The 20,198-nt window shown below is 56.7% G+C and overlaps 5 protein-coding genes and 1 pseudogene across 5 annotated transcripts; 2 read left to right on the forward strand and 4 right to left on the reverse strand.

The window, feature by feature from the left end:
• Positions 1–764: 764 nt before the first annotated feature.
• On the reverse strand, positions 765–2,851 carry LOC129782668 (feather keratin Cos1-2-like; annotated as a pseudogene).
• A 271-nt stretch (positions 2,852–3,122) lies between these two features.
• On the forward strand, positions 3,123–4,696 carry LOC129782628 (feather keratin Cos1-2-like). The gene is made up of 2 exons (XM_055789971.1): positions 3,123–3,162; positions 4,389–4,696. The coding sequence occupies exons 1-2, from the start codon at positions 3,123–3,125 to the stop codon at positions 4,694–4,696; spliced, it is 348 nt and encodes a 115-aa protein (XP_055645946.1).
• Positions 4,697–7,624: 2,928 nt separating this feature from the next.
• On the reverse strand, positions 7,625–8,309 carry LOC129782634 (feather keratin Cos1-2-like). Its single transcript, XM_055789991.1, has 2 exons — positions 8,299–8,309; positions 7,625–7,951 (listed from the first exon to the last, which is right to left on the reverse strand). The coding sequence occupies exon 2, from the start codon at positions 7,928–7,930 to the stop codon at positions 7,625–7,627; it is 306 nt and encodes a 101-aa protein (XP_055645966.1). The 5' UTR covers positions 7,931–7,951; positions 8,299–8,309.
• A 3,640-nt stretch (positions 8,310–11,949) lies between these two features.
• LOC129782632 (feather keratin Cos1-2-like) lies at positions 11,950–12,867 on the reverse strand. Its single transcript, XM_055789983.1, has 2 exons — positions 12,850–12,867; positions 11,950–12,566 (listed from the first exon to the last, which is right to left on the reverse strand). The coding sequence occupies exon 2, from the start codon at positions 12,543–12,545 to the stop codon at positions 12,240–12,242; it is 306 nt and encodes a 101-aa protein (XP_055645958.1). The 5' UTR covers positions 12,546–12,566; positions 12,850–12,867; the 3' UTR covers positions 11,950–12,239.
• A 2,468-nt stretch (positions 12,868–15,335) lies between these two features.
• On the reverse strand, positions 15,336–16,669 carry LOC129782618 (feather keratin Cos2-2-like). Its single transcript, XM_055789906.1, has 2 exons — positions 16,291–16,669; positions 15,336–15,923 (listed from the first exon to the last, which is right to left on the reverse strand). The coding sequence occupies exons 1-2, from the start codon at positions 16,456–16,458 to the stop codon at positions 15,597–15,599; spliced, it is 495 nt and encodes a 164-aa protein (XP_055645881.1). The 5' UTR covers positions 16,459–16,669; the 3' UTR covers positions 15,336–15,596.
• A 1,660-nt stretch (positions 16,670–18,329) lies between these two features.
• LOC129782627 (feather keratin Cos1-2-like) lies at positions 18,330–19,294 on the forward strand. Its single transcript, XM_055789948.1, has 2 exons — positions 18,330–18,389; positions 18,757–19,294. Exon 2 carries the CDS (start codon positions 18,778–18,780, stop codon positions 19,081–19,083), a length of 306 nt encoding a protein of 101 aa, XP_055645923.1. The 5' UTR covers positions 18,330–18,389; positions 18,757–18,777; the 3' UTR covers positions 19,084–19,294.
• The last annotated feature ends 904 nt before the right edge of the window (positions 19,295–20,198 follow it).

Consider the following 20,198-nt stretch of genomic DNA (forward strand, 5'->3'; position numbering starts at 1 on the left):
CAGAGGCCTTAGATGGCAAAGGATGGGAGGCATGTTGCGAGCAATGGGCATGAACGGGGGAACAAGGCTCTGCACACCTGCCGCAGGGAGAGAAGCCCCCATGAGACAAGAGCCACCTGCCAGGAAAGGCTCGCAGGTGCTGCTGGATGCAGGAGCAGCTCCCAGTGCCACTGCCACCAGCCAGTGTGGCCGGGGCCGTGGGCTTCTCGCTCGGGCACTGGTTGCGCACCCCATCATCTGCAGGGTGTGCTCCAAGGCTGAGGAGGGCATCTGTGCGCAGGGGTGCAGCAAGGCAAGCCCTGACGCTGCTGACTCTGCAGGAGCCAGGGACATCTTCCTCGGCTGCAACGGGCGGTGTCTTGGAAGGAGGCCGCTGCCTGTGTCTGACCCCCCTTCCTCCGGGAATGCCCATGGCTCTCCTTCATCCCTGCAAGCTCTCCCCAGAGCGACACCTTCCTTTCTGCCAGCTGGGGAGAGCATCCGGAGAGAGAAGGACCACGTGGAGGCCCAGGCTGCAATGCATCAGAGCTTTAATGAGTTGAAAGAGGGAAAGGAGGTCCTCTGCGTGGGTGCTACGGTGCAGGGAGCACTAGGAGCAGCTAGGAGTCTTTGCCACTTGGCCAGGGTGGAGCTCGCACCAGGCGTCTGCCTGCGCACCTGCCTGTCCCTGAGAGAGAGAGGGGCAGCAGGTCCTTCCTCAGATGGAGCTTAGCAGGCGATCACAGCCCAGGGGAGCAGAAGACAACAGCAAAAAGAGAGAGAAAGAAGAGAGGGAGAAACAGGCAAGTCAGACAAGGGCCATGTTTTCAGAGGGCCCAGGTGCACCTCTTCCTGCTTTCCTTTGCAGGTGGAGCCGGGGATGCTCAGTCCCTCTGAAAGCAACGGCCAGGATCTCCGTACTCAGTCCATTACCATCTTCTGTGTTCCTGGGGGTCCCTCTGTGTGGCTGCCTGCGGAAGCTTTAGCATGGAGGACATCTGCTGCCGCAGTAGCGGCTGGTGATGCAGGAGAGGTCAAAGCCCCCGGAGCTGATGGGCACTCCCTCACAGCTGAGGATGCTGCCAACGGCAGCGGAGGTGGAGGAGCCCACAACGGTGTTCTGCGGGAAGGAGCTGAGGATGGGGCCGGGCAGGGTCACCACCACTGGAGAAGGCTCGATGACGATGTTGGAGCTCTGGCACTGCCTGCAACAGGGCTCGTTGCAGCTGCTGGCCAGCGGGGTTGGGCCGCAGGGCTGGCAGGGCTGGCACGGGCTGCAGCAGGACATGGCTTGGGGCTGGAGGTGCACCTGGGAGAGAGGGTAGCGAGGAGTACAGGGGCACGTAAGGAGCAGCCCGTCCACCCACCACGAGGGAGCCGAGGCACATACTGGCTGGGGAGTTGGAGACCGTGCGGGGGGGGCCCTCACCTCGTTGCCTGTCCCCCTGGGCACCGAGCAAAGGGAGCCAGGCCCAGGAACGCTTTTTCCTAGCCAAGAGCCCAAGAGCCCCCTCAACCCAGCCCCAGCCCCTCTCCACACCAAACCTTCCCCCTGCTTCCCCTCCCAGGACAGGCTGCCCCAAGGCCTGGTACAGGACAGAGCTTCCAACTCACTTGCTTCCAAAGGAGAAGAAGGGGAGCAAAGTGGATGAGAGAGTGAAGAGCCTCAATGCCTTTTATACTGGCCCTGCACTGCCCCAGGTCCAGAGGAAGCCTCTGCGGAAGTAATAATTTTCTGAGAAACAAATCTGAAATGCAAAACACCCAGCTAATGATACGGGCTGTGTTTTGGTTTCCTGCATGGCTGCCTTTTCATTTCCTTGTTTGGCCGTACCCACTCCCCCTTGAAGGCTCCTTTTCAGTGCTGGGGTGGGAGGCCCCAGGATTTCTGGGACAGGAGCGCATCAGTGCCAGCGGAAGATGAGTCCCAAGTGCCGGAGGGGTCGCGTGCAGGCTGGGGACATTGGCCTGCGGCACTCGTGTGGGCTTGTTTGTGGTCCCATCGGCAGGAAGGGCCCTGCTGCTCCCAGCCCTGCAGTGCTTGCCTGGATGCCAAAGGGCTCCCAAGCGGGATGATGTGCCGCGTCACCTTTCTCCCACCCCCCAAGGTCTCTCTGATGGTCACTGGCCATTGCCTCTGCAGGCGGGTGGTCAGCCCTGCTGCTTTTGACACTTTCTCCCAGTGCTGCTCTGGGGAGGCCTTGGTGCCCCTGCTGGGCCTTCTGCGCTCTCTTGGCTCTCTCTTGTGGTCCTCTACCAACACCAACAGATTATATGGTATAAAACCAGAGTGGTACTCACCAGGATGTATGAGGATGGTGGGAGAACGGGGAGCTTGCAATTGCAGCAAGTTTCTTTCAGAAGCAGGGGGGTGGGATGGAGAAGGAGAGGTTGTACTGGCAGTGGAGAAGGATCTATATACTGGATGGGAAACATGCAGCAGAGGGAAGGGAAGGGAAGGGAAGTAACAACTATATCTGGAGTTACTCTGATGAAACAAGTAACTCTGATGAAACTTGGCAGCATATATGAGAAGAGAGATGCAAGGCATTTCCCACTTGGCTATGATTGTGCTGTTCTTTGCATCTTCACCCAACCCGCTACCTGCCTCTCCCAGGACAGAGGAATGTCTGTTTCCAACAGTACTGTTGCTGCCTCTGCTCAACCCACTGATCTGGACCCAAAAAAAGCAGAAGGTGGTAGGATTCTGTGGGAACCTAACACTACAATCAGTGAGACCACTTGGTGAGGAAAGTCCATCTGGCCACAAAGGACAGCTCACAAGGCAAGAGAGCTGTAACGATGCTTGCCAGTTGCTGTACAGAGACAAGACTCTGGTCAAAAACACTGCCATTTGCTCGGAGTTTTCCATGACCCCTTCACTTCCTGGGACGGCAACTGGGGTTATGATAAGAAAAGTTATGGAGAAGTCATTGAAGAGGAAGAACTATTCTTCTAGGAGATTGTCGCTAAAATTGATGGTGATTGATTATATGGTACAGACAACTGTTCCCTGTGGGACGTCATTGACGATCTGCCTACTATTCCCAATGTCTTGCCTTTCCACCACTGTCAACCAAGTCCCAAAGAAGCCTGAGCTGGGTTGCAGCACCTTGCAACTCCAGAGCAGCCATCTCTTCACCATGGAAGCCATTGTACACTGTGATCAAGGCAATCACACATGCTGGCTGCAAATTATTTGTTTCATCAGAGTAACTCCAGATATAGTTGTTACTTCCCTTCCCTTCCCTTCCCTCTGCTGCATGTTTCCCATCCAGTATATAGATCCTTCTCCACTGCCAGTACAACCTCTCCTTCTCCATCCCACCCCCCTGCTTCTGAAAGAAACTTGCTGCAATTGCAAGCTCCCCGTTCTCCCACCATCCTCATACATCCTGGTGAGTACCACTCTGGTTTTATACCATATAATCTGTTGGTGTTGGTAGAGGACCACAAGAGAGAGCCAAGAGAGCGCAGAAGGCCCAGCAGGGGCACCAAGGCCTCCCCAGAGCAGCACTGGGAGAAAGTGTCAAAAGCAGCAGGGCTGACCACCCGCCTGCAGAGGCAATGGCCAGTGACCATCAGAGAGACCTTGGGGGGTGGGAGAAAGGTGACGCGGCACATCATCCCGCTTGGGAGCCCTTTGGCATCCAGGCAAGCACTGCAGGGCTGGGAGCAGCAGGGCCCTTCCTGCCGATGGGACCACAAACAAGCCCACACGAGTGCCGCAGGCCAATGTCCCCAGCCTGCACGCGACCCCTCCGGCACTTGGGACTCATCTTCCGCTGGCACTGATGCGCTCCTGTCCCAGAAATCCTGGGGCCTCCCACCCCAGCACTGAAAAGGAGCCTTCAAGGGGGAGTGGGTACGGCCAAACAAGGAAATGAAAAGGCAGCCATGCAGGAAACCAAAACACAGCCCGTATCATTAGCTGGGTGTTTTGCATTTCAGATTTGTTTCTCAGAAAATTATTACTTCCGCAGAGGCTTCCTCTGGACCTGGGGCAGTGCAGGGCCAGTATAAAAGGCATTGAGGCTCTTCACTCTCTCATCCACTTTGCTCCCCTTCTTCTCCTTTGGAAGCAAGTGAGTTGGAAGCTCTGTCCTGTACCAGGCCTTGGGGCAGCCTGTCCTGGGAGGGGAAGCAGGGGGAAGGTTTGGTGTGGAGAGGGGCTGGGGCTGGGTTGAGGGGGCTCTTGGGCTCTTGGCTAGGAAAAAGCGTTCCTGGGCCTGGCTCCCTTTGCTCGGTGCCCAGGGGGACAGGCAACGAGGTGAGGGCCCCCCCCGCACGGTCTCCAACTCCCCAGCCAGTATGTGCCTCGGCTCCCTCGTGGTGGGTGGACGGGCTGCTCCTTACGTGCCCCTGTACTCCTCGCTACCCTCTCTCCCAGGTGCACCTCCAGCCCCAAGCCATGTCCTGCTGCAGCCCGTGCCAGCCCTGCCAGCCCTGCGGCCCGACCCCACTGGCCAGCAGCTGCAACGAGCCCTGTTGCAGGCAGTGCCAGAGCTCCAACATCGTCATCGAGCCTTCTCCAGTGGTGGTGACCCTGCCCGGCCCCATCCTCAGCTCCTTCCCGCAGAACACCATTGTGGGCTCCTCCACCTCCGCTGCCGTTGGCAGCATCCTCAGCTGTGAGGGAGTGCCCATCAGCTCCGGGGGCTTTGACCTCTCCTGCATCACCAGCCGCTACTGCGGCAGCAGATGTCCTCCATGCTAAAGCTTCCGCAGGCAGCCACACAGAGGGACCCCCAGGAACACAGAAGATGGTAATGGACTGAGTACGGAGATCCTGGCCGTTGCTTTCAGAGGGACTGAGCATCCCCGGCTCCACCTGCAAAGGAAAGCAGGAAGAGGTGCACCTGGGCCCTCTGAAAACATGGCCCTTGTCTGACTTGCCTGTTTCTCCCTCTCTTCTTTCTCTCTCTTTTTGCTGTTGTCTTCTGCTCCCCTGGGCTGTGATCGCCTGCTAAGCTCCATCTGAGGAAGGACCTGCTGCCCCTCTCTCTCTCGGGGACAGGCAGGTGCGCAGGCAGACGCCTGGTGCGAGCTCCACCCTGGCCAAGTGGCAAAGACTCCTAGCTGCTCCTAGTGCTCCCTGCACCGTAGCACCCACGCAGAGGACCTCCTTTCCCTCTTTCAACTCATTAAAGCTCTGATGCATTGCAGCCTGGGCCTCCACGTGGTCCTTCTCTCTCCGGATGCTCTCCCCAGCTGGCAGAAAGGAAGGTGTCGCTCTGGGGAGAGCTTGCAGGGATGAAGGAGAGCCATGGGCATTCCCGGAGGAAGGGGGGTCAGACACAGGCAGCGGCCTCCTTCCAAGACACCGCCCGTTGCAGCCGAGGAAGATGTCCCTGGCTCCTGCAGAGTCAGCAGCGTCAGGGCTTGCCTTGCTGCACCCCTGCGCACAGATGCCCTCCTCAGCCTTGGAGCACACCCTGCAGATGATGGGGTGCGCAACCAGTGCCCGAGCGAGAAGCCCACGGCCCCGGCCACACTGGCTGGTGGCAGTGGCACTGGGAGCTGCTCCTGCATCCAGCAGCACCTGCGAGCCTTTCCTGGCAGGTGGCTCTTGTCTCATGGGGGCTTCTCTCCCTGCGGCAGGTGTGCAGAGCCTTGTTCCCCCGTTCATGCCCATTGCTCGCAACATGCCTCCCATCCTTTGCCATCTAAGGCCTCTGCCCTCCGGGTAAGATAGCTCCGGGTTTTGCCAGAGGGTCAGGCCTCCCCTCTTCCCCCTCCAGTCCCAGTGACCCACCGCCCTGCTGCTCCCCAGCTTGATGCCCCTGTGGCACCAGCCCCTGCCAGTGCCACTGAGGTTGCCCAGGAAACCTGGACCGCGTCACGCCCTGCCTCCACCAGAGTGCCCAGGGAGCTGCCAGGAAGCTGAAGGTTGCCAGCTCGAGCGTTCTCCTCCCGCTGCCACCTCAAAACTAGCTCCAAACTTCAGCCCAAAGGGTGGAACAAAGTGCTCTGAGGGCTGCCTGGGCTCCCACTCCTCTGCCCCAGGGACCCTTTCTGCTCGCATCGCCTCGTGGTTAAACCGCTCGCTCAGCCAAACGAAGGGAATCAAGCAGCCACCTGTGCTGGGCCCCAGGCTCCCCAGTACCAGAAACAGTTTTTCCAGTGCTGGGAGCCTCCAACTGGTGCAGCCAGGCCACAGCTCGACCTCTCAAAATCCTGCTGGTCATCAGAGCCCTGAACATCCCGCAGGCAATCCTACCTGCCTGTAAACCGCCGCCTCTTGCAAAACTCCGTGCCAGGTTGTCCACGGGGAGCCGTGCACCTCAGATAGGCAGGTAGGAAGCTGCTGACAGTTCCCAGGGCTGGACCGGCAGTTCCCAGGTTGAAGGAGATGATGGAGGCGGCCAAGGACACGACCCTCACAGCCATCCCTGTCAGGGGCCAAAGGCTCCCCGGTGAACTTCTCTGGCCACCCAGCGTGCAGCCAGACCAGCAGCATCTTTGTCTGAGTACACACTTATGCCGAGCAGCGCTGCTTTCCTCCTGCATGATGATGTATTGCACTGTTATCTAGGGCTCTTGCCTTGCTTTGCATTTCCCTCCACTCCCCACTCCCCTCTCCTCTCCTTTCACAGACATTCCTTTTTTTCCAGGATAGGGCCCTCACAAGGCAGACTTACTCTTCTGGCATTTGCACTTTCTGTGTGCTGCCCGGGTCCCTGTCCCTTCCACCCGTGCCCATGTGTCTGGCTGTGGTCCTGCTTGGGGGCAGTTCCTGAGGCCATTCACCCAATTCCACTCCTGCTGTCTTTCCATCCAGTCTTCTGTCTCAGCCTACTGCTCCATCACAGCTCCACTCAGAGCAGGAGGAACTGTCTTCCCCAGTAGCTTGTGTAGCTGCAACCTACGCTATAACCTCCTGCAGCACCCCTCCCCCCCGCCCCCCCCCGTTCCCCACTAGAGGTCAGCAGAAGACAGGTTTCCCATGTCCAGGACACACTCCCAGCCTGAAGGGGCCTTTCTGGGCAGAGGCTGACCTAGGCAGTCCTTGGTGGCCACTGTCATTTGGGCAGCTGGCAACATCTTCCACAGGCCCAAAGGACACTGCACAGAGCTTCCTAGGGCAGTGTGCCACAACCCCTTCTCCCCCTTCCCAGTGAAGGGTGCCCTGTCATTGTGTTCCTTTGACCAGAACAATGCTTTTGTTCCTGAGTAGTTTGAGAGAACATCCTGAAAGAGAAGTATCACACAGAGGCTCAAGTTGGGTTGCAGCAGAATTTTTATGATTTAAAGGAGGGAAATGAGGTAAATAAGTGGAGGTTATGATGCAGGGAGTACCAGATCTTCAAAGAGACCATGTGCTGGGGCCAGGGTGGAGTTCACAAAGGGTGCCAAACTGCCTACAGCACAAAGGCAGGAGGACAGCAGATACCTACATGGATGGCTTTGGAAAAACCCATGGCCCAGGAGAGAAGGAGACAACAGAGAAAAAAAGAGTGAGAAGTAGTCAAGTCAGACAAGGGTTATGCTTTCAGACAGCTCAGGCACATCTCTTCCTGCTTGCCTTTGCATGTGGAGCCAGGGATGCTCAGTCCCTCTCAAAGTGATGACCCAACACTGTGTCCTCAGACCAGATCATATCTTAGGTTCCTGGGGTCCTTCCTGTGGGAAGTCACCAGTGGCTTTAGCAGGGGCGACACCTGCTGCCGCAGTAGCGGCTGGTGATGCAGGAGAGGTCAAAGCCCCCGGAGCTGATGGGCACTCCCTCACAGCTGAGGATGCTGCCAACGGCAGCGGAGGTGGAGGAGCCCACAACGGTGTTCTGCGGGAAGGAGCTGAGGATGGGGCCGGGCAGGGTCACCACCACGGCGGAGGGCTGGATGACGATGTTGGAGCTCTGGCACTGCCTGACACAGGGCTCGTTGCAGCTGCTGGCCAACGGGGTCGGGCCGCAGGGCTGGCAGGGCTGGCACGGGTTGCAGCAGGACATGGCTTGGGGCTGGAGGTGCACCTGGGAGAGAGGGTAGCGAGGAGTACAGGGGCACGTAAGGAGCAGCCCGTCCACCCACCATGAGGGAACTGAGGCACATACTGGCTGGGGAGTTGGAGACCGTGCAGGGGGGACCCCTCAGCTCTTGCCTGTCCCCCTGGGCACTGAGCAAAAGGAGCCAGGCCCAGAAACACTCTTTCCTAGCCAAGAGTACCCTCAACCCATACCCAGCCTCCTTCCATGCTAGATCTTTTCCCTGCTTCCCCTCACAGTTAGTCCCAAGCCCCAGACAGGGCAGGTATTATCTGACATGTCCACTGAGACATGGCTTCATCCTGTAGGAGCAGAAGAAGGGACTTCAGACTCACCTGGTTCCCAAAAGAAGGAGGGTTAAGTGGATGACAAAGCAAGGACCTACACTTGCTTTTTATACTGGTCCTGCACTGCCCCAGGCCCAGAGATAGTCCTAGCAGGGTTAATAATTTTCTGAGAAGCTCTTCTGAAATGTAAGACATCCCAGGTAATGATACAGGCTGTGTTTCAGTTTCCTTGTGCCTTTTCATTTCCTTGTTTATGTCATGCTCACTTCCTCATGGATGTTTGAGTGTGGAATGAGAGTTCCTAAAATTTCTGGGGCAGAAACATGTCATTGCAGGCAGAACACTCACACCAGTTGCTGAAGGGGTCATGTGCAGACTAGGAATACTGGCCTGGGGTACTCCTAGGGGTATGTTTCCTGCCCCATTGACAGGAAAGACCAAGGTCCTTTCAGCGCTGTAATCCTTGACCAGTCACCCAAGGGCTCCCACACGTGAGGACATGACATGGCCTTTTTCCTCTCTCCCTCCCAGCCCTTTCTGGTTGTTACCAGTCTTTTTCTTCCAAGAGAGGCAGACTGCACTTCTGAGTTTCAACGTTTCTTCTTCTAACATCAACCCTAGAAGAGATTTTCCAGGCTGCTTGGCTTCCTCCATTCTCTAGGCCATCTCTTGGGATTCCCAGCCAGCCCAGCTCAACCTTTCTTGGAACTCTGCAAGCAATATGTAAAGGTGAAAGCATGACATAGTCCAGTTTTTTCTGGCAGCCTTGGTGGGACTTGCAGCCTTTGGTGAGATGTGTCTTTCAGGCTGGCAAGGATTGGAGCAAAAGAAGTTGCTGACCCAGGCCTCTCAGATGCTGCTGTGGATGGGTAGCTCCAAACTTTGCATAGATTCAGGGAGAGATTCTCCTCTGTGCTGTCTGTGGACAACTTCCAGGTGCTTTCCCCCGTGTAACGATGCCAAGCTACAGGACAGCACCACCTGTCTCACCACTGAGCCCACACTGGTGCCCACAGCATGCAGCATCAGACAGAAAGAGGGTATATGTGTATGTTCCTCGTGGAGTGGTTTCCTCCCCAGAACTGTGTGCATGTAGGTCAGTTCTCAGCTTTTCCAGCAATAGCCTGTTGAGGTGGTGGTGGGGTTGGGTCTCTACCTCCCCAGCCTGTGCAGCACAGACAAATGTTATTAACAGCATGCTGGTGTGACTTCTGTCTGAATTCAGAGCCAGTGACTTGGTAAAAGAGCAAAATAGTCCAATAAAACTGTCACTTTCAAGGAGTACTTGGACATGGAGGAGAGCTTTTGAGGGATGCCACATGGACCATACCAGACTTCATCAACCCCCCTGAGCTGAAACTAGCTGTGGCATGGGAATGAATATTAAAAAGATGTGTCTGATCAGCTTGTCCTGCTCTTACTGCTCCCTCAGCCTCCTCTGGAGCATGCTGCTGCAGAAGAGAGCCTTTGTTGTGAGACATGACTGCTTTCATGGTTTTATCTCCCAGCCAAAATAGCCCAAGGAAGGAAAATCTCTTCCTATCCATGCACCTGGGCATCAGCCAAACCCTCAGCATGTGAAAAAAGCCCGTCAGCCCTAGACTGGGAAAGATTTTCTGTTTAACCGGATTAGCACCCATACCCCAGTCTGCTCCACTGCTTTTCATCGCTCTCCTCTCTCCCAGGGGAATCACCATTGCTTTGCTGGGAGGAATCTCAGTGCACCAATTTCCTGACAGAAATCAGCTGTTCACTCTGTTTCCATCTTGGTGGAAAAAAGAGCTGACCTTGGAGACCAGCTGTGTTGGAAGCTGACAAAATGAATTGTGGTGGATGCAGAGAAGTTTAGCTGTCATCTGTAAATATTGTTGAGCATAAGCTGTGTATTTTTGCAAGATGCCCAGGAGAAACTTGTGGTTACCCCTCCTCTTCTCTTACACATCTGTTTGAGACCTGCTCAGGAAATTTTCCTTGCTCTGTGATGAGCAGATGGATTAAATTCCAAGGCTAAATCACCTGGAAAAACCTGGTTGCTGATGTGCTGGTGGTGGGAGCTGACACTACTGGGATCTGAGTCCCCTGATTCTGCCTCCATCAATCCTGATCTGCCTACTGTCACCACCTCCTTGTGCATGTTTGTCCTGGTTTTGGCTGGGATAGAGTCAATTTTCTTCTCAGTAGCTGGCACAATGCTTTATTTTGGATTTAGTATAAGAATAGTATTGATAACACACTGATGCTGTAGATGTTGCTAAGTAATCCTTACTCAAAATCAAGGACTTTTCATGTTTGCCAGTGAGCAGGTGCACAAGAAGCTGGGAGGGAGCAGAGCCGGGACAGCTGACCCAAACTAGCCAAGGGTTGTTCCATAGCATAGGCTGTCATGCTAAGTATATAAAGCTGGGGGAAGAAGAAGGAAGGAGGGGAAGTGTGGAGTGACGGCGCTTGTCTTCCCAGGTAACTGTTATACATGATGGAGCCTGGCTTTTCTGGGGAAGGCTGAGCCCCTGCCTGCAGTCGGAAATTGTGAATTAATCCCTTGGTTTGCTTTGCTTTGCTTCCTTGCACGCACGGCTTTTGCTTTACCTTTAAACATAATCTCAACCCACGAGTTTTCTCACTTTTACTCTTCGGATTCTTTCTTCCATCTCACTGTGGGAGGAGTGAGTGAGTGAGTGGCTGTGTGGGGCTTAGTGGCTGGCTGGGCTTAAACCATAGGAGTGCTTTATAGTGCCCCATGTTGGGTTTAACCCCAACCACACAGCTGCTCACCCACTCCTCACCAGGCAATGAGATGGGGAGGAGAATCAGGAAAAAGGTAAAGCTCATAGCTTGAGATAAGAACAGTTTAATAATTAAAAGAAAATATAATAATGATAATAACAACAACCACTACAAGAACAACAAATACAACAATTGAAATGGAAAGAGAAGGTGAGATTAATAATTCCCAAAAGGTAGGAAAAAAAAAAAAGTGATGCACAGTACAATTACACACCACCCTCCAACCACTTCCCTGCCAGTCCCCAAGGAGCAATAATCAGGACACAGAAACAATGGATACCTGAGGGATGCTGGGGTATAAACCATTACCCCATGCTGAAGGCCAAGGTATAAAAAGAAATATTTTACTATTACTGAAAACAATACCAAAAAGCTGACATTAACAGGGAAGACACACATTGTTTGCATAGGGAAGACAGAAACATGAAATGAGCAATAGAGGATTTAAGGAGTGTGGAAATACGCAGAAAGTAAGGATGTGATTGCATCATCGGAGTGTGGCTGATACCAATGCTAACTTGTGGATTCCCTCCACCCTGCATGTCTGGGCGGAAGCTGGGCCCTACCAGGGACTGAAGGACTGTGTGAGGGACCTGTCTCTTCTGCCTGTACCCATGTATGCCGGCCATGAACCCTTGATCGGTCAACGGAGACAAGAAGAAGGCAAGCATGAGGCTGTGGGCTGTCCCCAGGTATTATTGTTCCCCATTCCCACTCCTGCCACACTTTGGAGCCATGATTTCACCGATGACCATTAGCTATGGAGTAGCAAGGGATGTTTTCCACTGATCCAAGGGAAAAGGCACCAAAGAGAACACACTGCAGGCAGTTCTACCCTCCCCTTCCTCCCCCGTTATTCCCCGGGCAGACTGGGAGAGCTGCCACAGAAGGAGGGAGGACTCGGAGGCACAGGCCTGGATGCAGCACGACTTTAATGAGTCGAAAGAAGAAAAGGAGGTGGCTCCGAGGCAGCGCCAGGGGCAGCCGCTGAGGTGCGGTGGAGCTCCTGCAGGGTGTCCGTCTGCCTGCCCTGCAGAGGGAGGGAGGCCAACAGGTGCCAGCCACGCTGGTGCTGGGAGGCAGCGACAGCAAAGGGAAGAGGGCAAAAAGGCTGAGTGGAAGAAGGGGCCAATGGCACGGAGCTCCATCTCCGGTCCATGTTCTGAGGTCCTGAAGGTTCTTGCCCAAAGCTGTTGCCAGCACCTTTAGCAGGGGCGACACCTGCTGCCGCAGTAGCGGCTGGTGATGCAGGAGAGGTCAAAGCCCCTGGAGTTGATGGGCACTCCCTCAGAGCTGAGGATGCTGCCAACGGCAGCGGAGGTGGAGGAGCCCACGGCGGTGTTCTGCGGGAAGGAGCTGAGGATGGGGCCGGGCAGGGTCACCACCACGGCGGAGGGCTGGATGACGATGTTGGAGCTCTGGCACTGCCTGACACAGGGCTCGTTGCAGCTGCTGGCCAGCGGGGTCGGGCCACAGGGCTGGCAGGGCTGGCACGGGTTGCAGCAGGACATGGCTTGGGGCTGCAGGTCCACCTGGGAGAGAGGGCAGGGGAAGCCAGAAACGGGGAAACATGAGAAGCAGCACTGCACCCAACCACAGCGGGGCCACCGCATCTCCTGGCCCAGCACGCGCTGCCCAGCTGAAAGCCCAGGAGCCACCTCAGCTACGTCCCAGGCTCTCTCTGCAGAAGACCTTCTCCCCCCTTCCCTCTCCCGTGAGAAGCAGCTCCCAGCCCGGGGCTAGCACAGCCCACACGAGCTGAGCCCTCCATGGAGGAAAGACCTGGTCTGGAAGGAGGAGGGCAAGAGACTTCACACGCACCTGATTCCCAAGGAGAAGGGGGCAAGAGAAGCGCATGAGAGCGCAGAGAGTCGGGCCGCCTTTTATAGCAGTCCTGCACTGCCTCGGGCCCAGAGGCACCCTCTGTGGAAGTAATAATTTTCTGACAAGTTCCTGGCAAATGCAGACCATCCCACCTAATGGTATGGGCTGTGTCCTGGTTTCCTGCACCGCTGCCTTTTCATTTCCTTGCTTACGGCACGTGCTTTCCCACATGAAGGCTGCTCTAAGTGCCGGCATGAGAAGGCCAAGGATTTCCGGGACAGGAACGTGCCGGCGCAGGAGGAAGACGCAGCTCAAGTGCTGGTGGCATCCCATGCGGAGAGGTGATGTGCGCCTGGCTCATTCCTGTGGGCTTGCTTGCGGCACAGTTGTCGGGAAAGGGGCACCGCTCCCATGCTTCTCATCTGCGTTGGCCCCAGGACTGCCATGGGAGAGGGCACGGCACATCCTTTCCTCTTGCTCCCCCCATCTCTCTCTGATGGTCGCTCATTGCCATTTCCTGTCTTTCTGTAAGTGTGCAGAGGTTTGCCTGGTTCCGTGCAGGCATGAATGAGCACACGTGTGTCAGCCTGTACTTGCGTGGGTCAGGGTGAAGACCTTGGCCTTCCCGGGGGTGTCCCTGGGCACTGCAGAGCAGCAGATTGCCCTTGCCAGCCAGAGCCCATTACAGCTGAGAGGCGGTGCCTTTGGCCGGGCAGAGAGGTGCCCAGGGAGCTGAAACACAGCCTCTGCCCCCGCACCCCCACCTCTTGCTCTAAGTACAGGGCCAGGAAAGCCTGCCCGCCTCTGCGGGCCCCTGACCCTGAATCGGTCCCCTTATGGTGCCGTCTTGCTGGGGGCTGGGGCGGGACGCAGGCTCCTCGTGTCCAGGCCAGGGCCAGGTGCACTTCGGCCTGGTGCTCAGTGAGGCACGGCCTGAGACCTCGTGCCAAATGGGTGTGGAAGGGAAGGGACGGGGCTCCGCATGTTGCTCGGCTGTGAGATGGGGTGCCACAGGGGCAGTCGCGCAGCTCTGAGTCCAGCTCCTTTGGTGTTCAAGCTCCCTGAGTTCCAGGTCACGCACAGAACACGGAGTCTGAAGGCCGAGCACGTGTGTCTGGGGAGGCAGAGACAAGGGGTTCAGGGGAAGGTGCCAAAACCCGGCTGCTTCTTCGTGAGCAGGTCAGGTGCAGTCCCTCTTTGCGCAGAAGGAAACTTGTGTGTGCTGACCGCAGCCCCCGCATCCGCAGCCCCCTGCGCTGCTGCGCGGTGGGGGAAATAGAAGAGCCGTGAATGAAGGAGGGAAGCTGAGGCTGTGGAGAAGACGTGGGGACGGGGTGGAGGCATCTTAAGGGCTTTTTTGCTGTTTCTCTCCACCCTGCTCTATTTTTCATTGGCAATATGTTTGAGGAATGTTCCCCCAGTCAAGTCTGTTTTTCCAGTGAAAGTAACGGGTAAGTGATGCCCCTGGCTTTGCCTCGACCCACAGCCTTTTTCACCTTCTTCCCCCCTCTGTCGCGTTGCGCAGGGAGAGGGAGAGAGCAGCCTGGTGGGTCTGGAAGCCAGCCAAGGTCTTTTCAGTATTGCCCCACTTATGGTTCATGCAAGTGCCATGAGTGTTTGTCATTTATGTGCTTTTTTCCTGCTTTCTCTCTGTGCCATCAGGAGCAGACTCCTTCTGCCACAGATGTTCCCCTCAGAGGACAGTGGGCAATGATGCCCATTGGCCTCTGCAGGGACCCGCTGTACGGACGTGACGGAATGAGAGGGGACTTGCCGTAGCTACCCTTGCCCTCGGATGCACACCCTGCCCCTTCCTCCTGGAGATGGGTGGGGAGGTGAGGAGGAGGCGGCTGTGGGCTCTAGCCAGGGTGATTTCTCCTGCTATTCCCTCCTTCCGTCCTCGTCGCCACCTTCTGTCTGAGCCTTCTCCCCCAGCACAGCTCCATCCAGAGCAAGAGGAACTGCCCTGAGTGCCCGTGGGGCTGCTGACCTCCCAGGGCCTCCTGCAGCACCGGGCTCGTCCCATGAAGACAGGGCAAGCTGGCATCACCATCCGCAGGGCTTGTTTGGAGGCCAAGGGGACTATTTCTGGGCAGACACACAGCACGGGAAGGGCTGATGGGCACGGGCTGTGCAGTGGCCAGAGATGTTGTCCTCAGCTCCGAGGGACAGCGACCAAAGGAGGCCATGGGGCTGTGTGTGCTGCCCTCCCATTGGTCTAGGAATGAGAAAGGATCCACTTGCTCCCCCATTTGTTCCCTCCCGGCGCATCTCCTTCCTCCCTGCGCAGCTTTAGAGAACATCCAGAGAGGAAAGGACCACACAGAGCCAGGGGCTGGGATGCTGCGGAGTTTAATGAGTCCAAAGAGGGAAACAAGATGTCTCTGAGGGGAGGCCACAGGGAAAGGGTCGCGCGGACAGCCAAGAGCCAGTGCCCCACAGAGGGAGAGGGACAGGCAGGTCCCCCCCTAGGCTGGCTTTGGTGGGCCTCATGGCCCAGGGGAGTGGACAAAAACAAAGGCAAAGGAGGAAAAGGAGAGAGTGGAGGAAGGCAACGAGAGGCATCGGTCATGTTTCAAGAGAGCCCAGGCTGGCCCCTTCCTCAGGGCTGACACCCGTTGCAGGAGGCGTGAGGCATGCTCAGCCCCTCTCAAAGCAATGGCCAGAGTCTCCGTCGTTCAGCCTGGCATCATCTTCTGGGTTCCAGCGGATCCTTGTCCGGGCCGTCACCAGTGGCTTTAGCAGGGGCGACACCTGCTGCCGCAGTAGCGGCTGGTGATGCAGGAGAGGTCAAAGCCCCCGGAGTTGATGGGCACTCCCTCAGAGCTGAGGATGCTGCCAACGGCAGCGGAGGTGGAGGAGCCCACGGCGGTGTTCTGCGGGAAGGAGCTGAGGATGGGGCCGGGCAGGGTCACCACCACGGCGGAGGGCTGGATGACGATGTTGGAGCTCTGGCACTGCCTGACACAGGGCTCGTTGCAGCTGCTGGCCAGCGGGGTCGGGCCGCAGGGCTGGCAGGGCTGGCACGGGTTGCAGCAGGACATGGCTTGGGGCTGGAGGTGCACCTGGGAGAGAGGGCAGGGAGGAAGCAGAGCACAGGGACACCTCAGGAGCAGCCTGCAACCCCACCAAAAGGAAGCCAAGGCAGGGGGCTGCACAGCGGGAAACAAGGGCTTCTTTGCCCGAGCTCAGCGGGGTCCTGCGCATAGCAGCCAGGCCCAGGGGTGCTCATCACTAGCCTGGAGCAAAGGGCCAGCTCAGCCCAGCCTCAGCCTGTCTCCGTGACAGACTGTCTCTCCTCTGACCTCTCCCGCCACCCCCGTCTCGGAGCACTAACATAAGACCAAGGAGCAGGTACCAGCTGAGCTGCCCTCGAAGGCTAGACCCTGTCCTGGAGGAGGAGGTGGAGGAGAAAAGGGGCTTCCAGCTCACCTGGTTCCCAAGGAGAAGGAGGTGACGGAAGCGGCTGAGAGAGCCATCAGTTGGGCTGGCTTTTATACTGGCCCCACGCTGCCTCAGGGCCAAGGCAGCCGCTGCATAAGCAGCAATTTTCCGGCATGCTGCTAATGAACGGAAACATCCCCGGTAATGACATGGCATGTGTTGCTCTTTCCCTCTACGCTGCCCTTGCGTTTCCTGGTTTATGTCATACCCGTCCCGTCACAGACGTCTCTTTTGAGAGCTGCGATGAGAGGGCCCGTGGTTTCCGGGGCAAGGCTGCCTCACTGTGGGCAGAAGACACGGCCTAAGTGCCAGAGGGGTCCAGTGCAGGCAGGTGATGTCAGCCTGGGCTCTCTCTTTTGGGTGTTTTTGTGATCCTTCAGACAGGAACGGCTCCAGCTGCTCTAGCCCTGCAAACTTGGTCTGCTGAGACCTGACCTTGTTTTCGCGTACAAACCAATGGGCATAAAAGGAGCACTGAGACTCCACACTGGTATTTTTGTAATGTCTGCAAGTTCCTCTTGATGTATTGTTCTTACGTAGATGTTTAGAGGAAGAAAGGAAAAGAGATCGTATAGGCCTTATCTTCCAGAATTACTGAATAAAACAAAGTCAGGTTGGATGGAGCTTTGAGCCACTTGTCCAATGAAGAATGTCCCTGCCCAAGGCAGAGGGCTTGGAGCAGGTGATCTTCCATGGTCCCTTTGAACCCAAACATGCTACGAGTCTATCGTTCTATGAAAACGAGTTGTACGTAAGTAGGAATGGACTAAGTCCTTGGAGCCACACAGTGAAGCCGCTTCAATGCTAGAAGGGATGAAATGCTGAAGTACCAGGCATGGGCAGGTGACGTTGAATTGTGCAGGAAATTTTTGGTAAGATGCACAAGCAGAACGGAAGCAAGAAAGTTGATGTCTCCTCCTTCTGAATGAGACTGTCACTACAGGCCGTTGGGTGACACAGAAAAAAGTGACGGACTCACACCCTTGTGAGATACTGTGGAAAGCAGCATGAGCTGCCAGGTTTGAGTATCAGGATGGACGTGAGCCATCCTGATCTTATATTGCAATATAAGATTGTACAGATACATCGATCAGCATTTTTGAGAGTATAGAGAGTGAGACGAGGAATGAGCAGAAGGAATGAGCTAATAAGGTGATGGAGAGCTGGATACACAGTCCGGCAGTGTAAAAATAACTCCAGCTCTCGGGTGGATTCAGGGAGGTTCTTTGCCCTGTCTGCGGAGTAGTCCCTGGTGCTTCTCTGCGTGCCGGGTGCCACGCTGCCAGATAACATTGGCTCGTTGGGCAGTCCTTAATGGCATGGAATTTAACACGACTAAGTGCCAGATTCATGCACCTAGGACGGAGTAACACCAGATACAAGTATGAATTAGGAGATGAGTTTCTGGAGAGCAGCCCTGCAGAAAAGGGCCATGAGGGGACTACTGGATGGACAGCAGGATGGGGTTGGTCAAGCAATGTGGCCCTTCTCCAACTGACCTGCCTGTACTAGGTTATCACAAGCCTGTCAGACCCCTCCATGCTGTGTGACAGGTATGGTGCTCACAGCATTGAGGGCTCATTGAATGTGGAGAAAGGCCCCAAAACCCTCCAGCTGATAAACCCAGGGAAATTTTTCAGAAGGCCAGAGGAGCGGGGATCTCTGTCCACACTGCTGGTAATTCAGCCAGGATGCAGTAGCCAGAGCTACCCTCTCCCTTGCTCTCAAATTCCTGGTCTGCCTTGGATCCATGGATTTTGGAATGCTGGGGCGATGGCCAGGAGAAACTGTTTGCTCTCTGGCCTGTGTGGGGAAAGCCTTGCAGGGCAAAGTAGGGCTGTTTGAGCCCCGCTGCCAAAGCCACGCAGCCTGCATGTGCCAGGGTGACCTGTTTACCCTGTCCTTGCTCCCCCGTCCGCATTGAGCACGCTGAAAACCTGGGGAAGAGCAGGATGTGACAGAGACCAGGCATGCAGGAAAATTGTCACGTCCTTTGGCCCTGAGGCAGCGTGGGGGCCAGTATAAAAGCCAGCCCAACTGATGGCTCTCTCAGCCGCTTCCGTCACCTCCTTCTCCTTGGGAACCAGGTGAGCTGGAAGCCCCTTTTCTCCTCCACCTCCTCCTCCAGGACAGGGTCTAGCCTTCGAGGGCAGCTCAGCTGGTACCTGCTCCTTGGTCTTATGTTAGTGCTCCGAGACGGGGGTGGCGGGAGAGGTCAGAGGAGAGACAGTCTGTCACGGAGACAGGCTGAGGCTGGGCTGAGCTGGCCCTTTGCTCCAGGCTAGTGATGAGCATCCCTGGGCCTGGCTGCTATGCGCAGGACCCCGCTGAGCTCGGGCAAAGAAGCCCTTGTTTCCCGCTGTGCAGCCCCCTGCCTTGGCTTCCTTTTGGTGGGGTTGCAGGCTGCTCCTGAGGTGTCCCTGTGCTCTGCTTCCTCCCTGCCCTCCCTCCCAGGTGCACCTCCAGCCCCAAGCCATGTCCTGCTGCAACCCGTGCCAGTCCTGCCAGCCCTGCGGCCCGACCCCGCTGGCCAGCAGCTGCAACGAGCCCTGTTGCAGGCAGTGCCAGGACTCCGTCGTCGTCATCCAGCCCTCCGCCGTGGTGGTGACCCTGCCCGGCCCCATCCTCAGCTCCTTCCCGCAGAACACCGCCGTGGGCTCCTCCACCTCCGCTGCCGTTGGCAGCATCCTCAGCTGTGAGGGAGTGCCCATCAACTCCGGGGGCTTTGACCTCTCCTGCATCACCAGCCGCTACTGTGGCAGCAGATGTCGCCCCTGCTAAAGCCACTGGTGACGGCCCGGACAAGGATCCGCTGGAACCCAGAAGATGATGCCAGGCTGAACGACGGAGACTCTGGCCATTGCTCTGAGAGGGGCTGAGCATGCCTCACGCCTCCTGCAACGGGTGTCAGCCCTGAGGAAGGGGCCAGCCTGGGCTCTCTTGAAACATGACCGATGCCTCTCGTTGCCTTCCTCCACTCTCTCCTTTTCCTCCCTTGCCTTTGTTTTTGTCCACTCCCCTGGGCCATGAGGCCCACCAAAGCCAACCTAGGGGGGACCTGCCTGTCCCTCTCCCTCTGTGGGGCACTGGCTCTTGGCTGTCCGCGCGACCCTTTCCCTGTGGCCTCCCCTCAGAGACATCTTGTTTCCCTCTTTGGACTCATTAAACTCCGCAGCATCCCAGCCCCTGGCTCTGTGTGGTCCTTTCCTCTCTGGATGTTCTCTAAAGCTGCGCAGGGAGGAAGGAGATGCGCCGGGAGGGAACAAATGGGGGAGCAAGTGGATCCTTTCTCATTCCTAGACCAATGGGAGGGCAGCACACACAGCCCCATGGCCTCCTTTGGTCGCTGTCCCTCGGAGCTGAGGACAACATCTCTGGCCACTGCACAGCCCGTGCCCATCAGCCCTTCCCGTGCTGTGTGTCTGCCCAGAAATAGTCCCCTTGGCCTCCAAACAAGCCCTGCGGATGGTGATGCCAGCTTGCCCTGTCTTCATGGGACGAGCCCGGTGCTGCAGGAGGCCCTGGGAGGTCAGCAGCCCCACGGGCACTCAGGGCAGTTCCTCTTGCTCTGGATGGAGCTGTGCTGGGGGAGAAGGCTCAGACAGAAGGTGGCGACGAGGACGGAAGGAGGGAATAGCAGGAGAAATCACCCTGGCTAGAGCCCACAGCCGCCTCCTCCTCACCTCCCCACCCATCTCCAGGAGGAAGGGGCAGGGTGTGCATCCGAGGGCAAGGGTAGCTACGGCAAGTCCCCTCTCATTCCGTCACGTCCGTACAGCGGGTCCCTGCAGAGGCCAATGGGCATCATTGCCCACTGTCCTCTGAGGGGAACATCTGTGGCAGAAGGAGTCTGCTCCTGATGGCACAGAGAGAAAGCAGGAAAAAAGCACATAAAT

Source organism: Falco peregrinus, chromosome 18 (assembly GCF_023634155.1).
Source record: "Falco peregrinus isolate bFalPer1 chromosome 18, bFalPer1.pri, whole genome shotgun sequence".
NCBI lineage: Eukaryota > Metazoa > Chordata > Aves > Falconiformes > Falconidae > Falco > Falco peregrinus.

What these genes read in the sequence shown, in the direction of transcription:
- LOC129782628 (XM_055789971.1), top strand. Translation starts at nt 3,123, where the DNA reads ATGGAAGCCATTGTACACTGTGATCAAGGCAATCACACAT. An exon ending in TGATCAAGGCAATCACACAT is followed by an intron (nt 3,163 to 4,388) that starts GCTGGCTGCAAA and finishes TCCAGCCCCAAG; the next exon opens with CCATGTCCTGCTGCAGCCCG.
- LOC129782634 (XM_055789991.1), bottom strand. Translation starts at nt 7,930, where the DNA reads ATGTCCTGCTGCAACCCGTGCCAGCCCTGCCAGCCCTGCGGCCCGACC.
- LOC129782627 (XM_055789948.1), top strand. Translation starts at nt 18,778, where the DNA reads ATGTCCTGCTGCAACCCGTGCCAGTCCTGCCAGCCCTGCGGCCCGACC.
- LOC129782618 (XM_055789906.1), bottom strand. Translation starts at nt 16,458, where the DNA reads ATGCCATGTCATTACCGGGGATGTTTCCGTTCATTAGCAGCATGCCGG. An exon ending in TCCTTCTCCTTGGGAACCAG is followed by an intron (nt 15,924 to 16,290) that starts GTGAGCTGGAAG and finishes CCTCTCTCCCAG; the next exon opens with GTGCACCTCCAGCCCCAAGC.
- LOC129782632 (XM_055789983.1), bottom strand. Translation starts at nt 12,545, where the DNA reads ATGTCCTGCTGCAACCCGTGCCAGCCCTGCCAGCCCTGTGGCCCGACC.